Source organism: Teleopsis dalmanni, chromosome 1 (genome assembly GCF_002237135.1).
Source record: "Teleopsis dalmanni isolate 2A chromosome 1, ASM223713v2, whole genome shotgun sequence".
Classification (NCBI taxonomy): domain Eukaryota; kingdom Metazoa; phylum Arthropoda; class Insecta; order Diptera; family Diopsidae; genus Teleopsis; species Teleopsis dalmanni.
This window is the reverse complement of record NC_051846.1, coordinates 177,912,699-177,919,481: the sequence shown is the minus strand read 5'-3', so window position 1 is coordinate 177,919,481 and position 6,783 is coordinate 177,912,699. Positions and strand designations below refer to the sequence as shown.

At 30.1% G+C, this 6,783-nt stretch overlaps 2 protein-coding genes across 3 annotated transcripts; both read left to right on the top strand.

The window, feature by feature from the left end:
• Positions 1-116: 116 nt before the first annotated feature.
• Positions 117-3,340, top strand: LOC119670409 (probable cytochrome P450 309a2). Of its 2 annotated transcripts, none has more exons than XM_038080656.1 (8): positions 117-365; positions 417-555; positions 658-768; positions 1,886-1,987; positions 2,045-2,468; positions 2,580-2,645; positions 2,711-2,974; positions 3,112-3,340. In XM_038080656.1, the coding sequence occupies exons 1-8, from the start codon at positions 169-171 to the stop codon at positions 3,273-3,275; spliced, it is 1,467 nt and encodes a 488-aa protein (XP_037936584.1). In that variant the 5' UTR covers positions 117-168; the 3' UTR covers positions 3,276-3,340. The 2 variants fall into 2 exon arrangements, with proteins under 2 accessions (XP_037936584.1, XP_037936583.1); XM_038080655.1 differs by having other exon boundaries at positions 121-365; positions 2,045-2,464; positions 2,522-2,645.
• Positions 3,341-4,602: 1,262 nt separating this feature from the next.
• Positions 4,603-6,783, top strand: LOC119670407 (probable cytochrome P450 28d1; the record flags this gene model as incomplete). Its single annotated transcript, XM_038080654.1, is given in 7 exon segments — positions 4,603-5,048; positions 5,108-5,246; positions 5,668-5,775; positions 5,847-5,939; positions 6,057-6,470; positions 6,533-6,647; positions 6,763-6,783. Coding segments are annotated over 7 exon segments (1,093 nt in total), but the record flags the coding sequence as incomplete, so codon positions are not given.

Here is a 6,783-nt window from a genome sequence, read left to right as displayed (position 1 = left end):
GACAGTAGTTTAATTACTTCAGCAATATTTCTTATCAGCAAAAAAATATGTTTAAAAAAAAATTAATAAATAAATAATTTTAGTATTATTCCATAGATTTTAATAACAATTTTTTAAATAAAGTGCAAATCATTTCAGTGGACAATTACCTATCGTGCGTGACTGACTATGACTGAGACAATACTCATAACTTCGGTACTCTTAGTAACAGTTTTAGGATTAATTTACAAATACTTAACATGGCAAAACGATACATGGAAAAAACTAGGCTTACCTGGCCCAAAACCAAAATTTATTTATGGAAATTTTCCAAATTTATTAAAACAGAAACGGCATTTTGTGTATGATCACGAAGAAGTCTATCAGTAAGAATTTCGATTAAGTAATTAATTTTATGTTAATAATTTTTATATTAGTGAATATAAAACTAAATATCGAGCAATTGGTGTCTTTGAACTGCTAAAACCTGAAATTCTGCTCTTGGATCCAATGCTAGCGCATGATGTGATGGTAACAAATTTTAGCAAATTCAGGGATAACACAGCTAGTCAATGGGTAAGTTTTTAGTGTAAATATTTATGAAAACTTTCCACATAAAATAATAACTAATATTAACTAATATTGTGTATATGAACTAACTGAAATGTGTATTTGTAGATTGTAGATAGAAAAAAAGATAAAATTGCAGAACGAAATCCATTTTTTCAAACTGGAGATGCTTGGAAGGAAAAACGTGCTGAAACTCTAGGAGGAGTGACACTAAGTAAGGTAAGAAAGTCAGTGTTCATTAGAGCATTCAGAAGAGAAACTTACGAACTAAGTACCTTGCATTATATTCTAAAAGAAATAATGTATATATAATTGAGACCTATCGGCAAATTAATGCATCATAAGCAGTTTTCGGTATAAGCAGTTAAATTGTTACTCAATAGTTTGTCTGAATAGTTAATCAAAAGGGTCTGAATAATTTGCAACAATTTGGTACTTAATAATTTTTAACAAATTATTACTTAATTATAACCAATTGTTGCTTACAAATTTTTAACAAATTGTTACTTAACAATTTAGTTAGTAAATTAATAGCTACATTGACATAAATAAATCGCTTTTTCTAAACAACCAAAATTAATCTGCTTATCAATCATTATAACCGACTTCCAGGAGTGTTCCACTTTAAATAGAGGCCCAAAACTCTGTCATTTATTTATATTTTTAGTTGTCAATAAAATGTTAAAATACTTATAGGGTTTCTGACAAGACACTACCGAAAATTTAACTTCTCGACAACTCTTCTCTTCTCTAATACCTGTCACTGCTATGATATGGATGTTGAAGTATCTGAGCACATACTCTTTGAATGTCCAGAAGCAATATCAAAAGTATTTTAAAACATTTCGTGATAAATAGAACCAATATATTAACAATATAAAGTACATAAAGGTTAGAGTATTTTTAACTGGATGTTAGCCCTGTTTTAAAAACCTTTCGTGATAAAAAAACCTATATACATTATTTAAGAACACCAAGTATGTAAAAGTTAGAACTTCTCGAGTGACAGCCATGATTTAAGTATCTTTTTTGAAATATAAAACTTATTCCCATTTTTTGATAATACCAGAAAAGTTAGAGAAACTTAACTATTTTGCAAAGATATAAATAATCAATAAACTAAACGTTCATTCATCCAAGGGAAGATTTGCTTATATCCAATCTGTGAAAAGGGTGTTATAATAAAAGTGCCATAGATTGTCAGTTTATTCTAGTGTCTTTCAAATAAGGTCCACCCAAAAGAAGTTTAAGATGTGCTAACTGTTTCAAGCTCCATTATATCACATTATAACATTCTCTAAATATAAAAAACAATTCTTTACTTTCATCCTTTTAGCTAAATCTGGCATATCCCATTTGGCAATCAACTTTAAACAAAATGACTAAATACATCAAGGATAATATCGAAAAGGGTAATGCAATCATAGAAACAAAAGACGTAAATAAAATATTATTGATAAAAAAGTATGATTTTAACTATTCTACATTATTTTAGTTAAGCTATCGTTTTACTTCCAATGTGATGAGTGACTTCGTCTGGGGCATCGATGCAGGTTCATTTACAGATTCCGATAGCTCCAAGACAATGAGAAGAATGTTAAGAGATCTGTTGACACAATTCCTAAGCGGTGTTGGATTGTACTTTTTACTCTCCTATGCGCCGTTTTTAAAACGTTTTTTCAATATAAGAATTTTCGCTGATAAGACCGATAATTTCTTTTCGCAAATAACTAAAGATGCAATACATATGAGACTCAAGGATAAAAGTACAGAACGTGCTGATTTCTTAAATTATTTAATACAATTACAAGACAAAAAACATATATCACATGATGATATTGTTGGGCATATAATGACAGCTATGCTGGATGGATTTGAAACTACAGCAACAGTTCTACATCATTGTCTATTTTATGTAAGTAAGTTTTAAGAAATATTTCCCATACGCTAATTTATTTATTTGTTTCTAAAGTTAGCAAAACATCCAGAAGTGCAGGAGAAGCTACGTGCAGAAATTCTGAATAATTTAGGTGATGATGGTTCTATAACCTTCGAGACTTTACATAATTTAACATATCTGGAACAGTGTGTGCAAGGTATTTTTTTGGGCAGTAAATAATTTTTTCTTTTAACTCTTTTTTTATTCACAATTCTTTGACAGAAACTATGCGGCTAATAACACCCATTCCAGTTTATTCACGCATTTGTACTACAGAAACAAAAATAGAATTTACACAAGATAAGGCCATTACAGTGAAACCCGGAACAATTGTGACAATTCCTATATTTTCCTATCATCATGATGAGGAATTCTTCCCGAAACCATATACCTACAATCCAGAACGTTTTGATAAAGCTGCACATGTCGAACTAACAAAGAAGGGTATTTTTATGGCTTTTGGAGATGGTCCAAGAATTTGTATAGGTGAGGATATAGGACACTATTTTATATACATAGCTTATATAGAAATATTTATTTAATGCATTGTATATACTGTTGACAGTAACTGCTGTGCCTATTAGATTTTTTGTTGTTCACAATTAACTTTTAAATCCTTCTAGGTATGCGTTTGGCCCTATTTGGTCTCAAGGCAAGCATTGTACAAATCTTAAAAGAGTATCGTATTAAAAGCTGCGCTAGGACAATAGAAGAAAAGAAGCCTGATGCTGTGGATTTTGTTATGGGTTTGAGTGGAGATATGTGGCTTGAGTATGAAGCTCTATAAATTTTTGAAAATTCTTAAATATTGGAAATCTAAGAATTTATTTTATATAACATCATAATTTTATAAATAAAATATGACTAAAATTATGTAATAATAAAAATAATAATAAAAAAATTGAAGTTTTCTTAACAAGCTTAAAGTTGATAGATTTTAAACTCATTTTCTCTAATGCAAAAGCATGGAAGCTCTTAACTAAATGAATGCATTAAGCAGAAATAAAGATACAGATATCGAAGTGATATTTAATACATATCACATAAAATAAGAAGAACTTAAGCACCCACAGCAATGCTATAAAATAATAGCGAAACTCCTAAATGAAGGTCGGAATATAAAGATACTATTAAAAAATCTTTCTCACTAACCGATTGAGTGCATGACTACAGTTTTCTAACCAACTAAGTTTGTAATTTAGACTTTTCAACCTCCTACCTATTGGAATAAAACAGAAAGAGCTCAACTCTTTGATCAAAGTTACAAAATTTCTTTCATTTGGATCCCGGTACATTGAAATACTAAGGAAAAAAGTTCTTGATATTTAAATTAAATACCTTTAAATAACGCATCCCATCTACGGTACGTCTTTTAAATACAATATTATCGTCTGTATACATTTGATATTATTGATTATAAATAGTCACAGAAAAGATGTCTCAAGGCTTTTGACTTTTGTTCAATAGAGAATGACTGGTGAAATAAAAATCTCTCACAATACTGTTACTGCTACTGCTACCACCAATCTGATAAAAATAAAATTTTCATCCATTTTCTGTATTCTTATCCTTATCTTTGATAATAGATAACGGGAAGGCTAACAGCTACTAAATAATCTTGTTTTAAACACAAATTAGACTTAACCGAGCTGTCGTCAACTAAGCAATTAAATAGTTGACAACGAAAATGTGGCAATAATATAACACTAATATCGGAAAGATAAGATTAACGATCTGTGAAGGTTCATATACTAAACAAATTGAACTAAACGAACCCATCTTTAAACAAACAATCAAACCGGTGACAAAGAAAATGTGGAACAAAATACTCCGGCGGCTCCTTAAGTACTGAGAATAGTTACAATGCTGATATATATTAAAAATGTATCTAATTAGTACAGTAGACTTGGTGATATAAATGAAGTCTATACTTTAATTAAGTACTGATATCTTCAAATCTGGTGATAAGCTGTCTTTTAATCGAGCATATCATAAGCTTGTTGTTGATCATGCTATTCAGTTACTTTAGTATTTAGAAAGATTTTGATATACTATTGACTCAGCAAAATTAATACTTCATTTTGATATACACAATTGTTATTCTAATTCTAATCAATATAAAGATTTTTCTTGTCATCTAGAAGTCAGAACTATCAGAAATTTAAGAGAGTCTTCTCTTATCTCAGCAAAAAGTCACAGCTATGATAAGAACAAGTCGGCTCGTTTGATAATCACTTTTAATCAAATAAAAATATTTACTTTCCTAAATATTAAATGTATTCAGTTTATGTTCACAGCTTTTAGTTATCGATAGAACGTCAAACCGTCGTCATATGATTACTTGATGAAATAAAACGATGACACTTTTAATATTGCTATTAATTATATCAGCGCTCATTCTTGCAGTCATTTCTATTATATATTTATATTTGAGCTGGAACTTCAAGTATTGGCAAAAAAGAGGTATAAAGGGTCCAAAACCGATATTGATTGCTGGCACATTCACAAAGTCAAGGCAAGGCATTTGTAATTTAATCGATGAGTTACATGAAATATATTTGTGAGTATTGCACTACCTTATGATGTATTGGTATTAATAAAAATGTTATAATTTTTTAGACATTACAAAACTACCGAAAAATTTGTTGGATTATTTTCCGGGCGCAGTCCAAAATTATTCATAGTGGAACCAAAATTAGCAGTACAAATTTTAACACAACATTTCAAACATTTTCGAGATAATGAGTCTTCGAAATGGGTAAGATTGATTCTATTAAACACGATTTTTTGAAATTTATTTAATGATACATTAAAATGTATTAATATTTTCTCAAATATTGAAACATTCAATGGGACTAATATGTATTCTAAAGTTTTAAAAGTGTTCTGACTGCCTAAGCTATATATTGGCTTCAGGCACACTATCTGACTGTCGTTTTACTGGAAGTTTCAATTTTGAAAATATCCGTATAGCTTCAACAATACTTACATAGGCTAATCTTCGTACACTGTTAAATATAGAATCACTGCTTCGCCTAAGAATCTGACGTTTTTAAAAAAATTCGGTCCTACACTCTATTTGCTCTGACCTTTTACAATTATTTCATTTTATTTTTTTTAATTTTTTTTTTAATTATTGCTATTAAAAATTAAAAATAAACTTTTCTTCTATTTTTGAGACCTCGCCAAAAGTGGAGAAACTACGTTTATGCAGTCCTTTTGTAACTACTGGTGACGCGTGGAAGGAACGCCGTGCAGAATTTACACCACCTTTATCTATTAATCGGGTTAGTTATACATATTGCCACATAAAAAAGAAACCAAACTCTTACACTTCTTTTTTTTTCCATATAATAAGTTGCGTGCATTTTATCCTACCATGAGAGAGAGCGCTCAGAAGCTAGTAGATTTTATAAAAGACAGACCCAACGAATTTTTGGACACCAAGGAGGTGAGCTTTAGGAAAATAAATTTATTATTGCCTAAAGATTAATATATGCTTTAGTGATACATGTTCTCCATTAATCAATACAATATACAAATGTAAAACAATATCTTATATCTTCAGCTATCTAATCGCTATACAACAGAATTCATATCAAATTTCATTTGGGGTCTCGAGGCTAATGCTTTTACCAGTGCAGAGCTTTCGCCCATTCATGAAATGGCAAATAAGATGCTTCTCCAGTCACTAAAGTGTGTGGCTTACTACATCCGGACTGCTACATGGCCTTGGTTACGTTTGCTGAAGCCAGTACCCTTTTTCGCACCAGCGGCAGATAGATTCTTTATGAAATTAGCGGCAGATGCTTCTGGGGCACGTTTGAAGTCAAGTACTGAGCGTTGTGATGTGATCAATCATTTGCTACAACTTAAAGAAAAAAAAACCCTGACTGATGTACAAATTGCAGGACATACAACTACAGTCCTGATAGATGGTTTTGAGACTGTAGCAAATGTTATATCACACTTTCTTTTATTGGTAAATATTATTTTGAAGGAATTTATTTATTTATATAAAAATTTTTAATTAATTTACTAAAGTTGTCCAGAAATGATCGAGTGCAAGAGAAACTACGTCAAGAATTAATAAATACCGCTGAGGATATTACCTTTGATGAACTAAATGAACTACCATATTTGGATCAATGCTTGCACGGTGAGTTTTGTGAAAGCAATTTATATCAAGCTAATAGTATTAAATATATTTTAAATATTTAGTTCAACTATTTAAGAATAAATTTTAAACTAAACACACAATTTATATATTCCAGAATCTCTCCGCATCTTCCCAC

What these genes read in the sequence shown, in the direction of transcription:
- LOC119670409 (XM_038080655.1), top strand. Translation starts at nt 169, where the DNA reads ATGACTGAGACAATACTCATAACTTCGGTACTCTTAGTAACAGTTTTA. An exon ending in GATCACGAAGAAGTCTATCA is followed by an intron (nt 366 to 416) that starts GTAAGAATTTCG and finishes TTTTTATATTAG; the next exon opens with TGAATATAAAACTAAATATC. An exon ending in GAGGAGTGACACTAAGTAAG is followed by an intron (nt 769 to 1,885) that starts GTAAGAAAGTCA and finishes TCATCCTTTTAG; the next exon opens with CTAAATCTGGCATATCCCAT.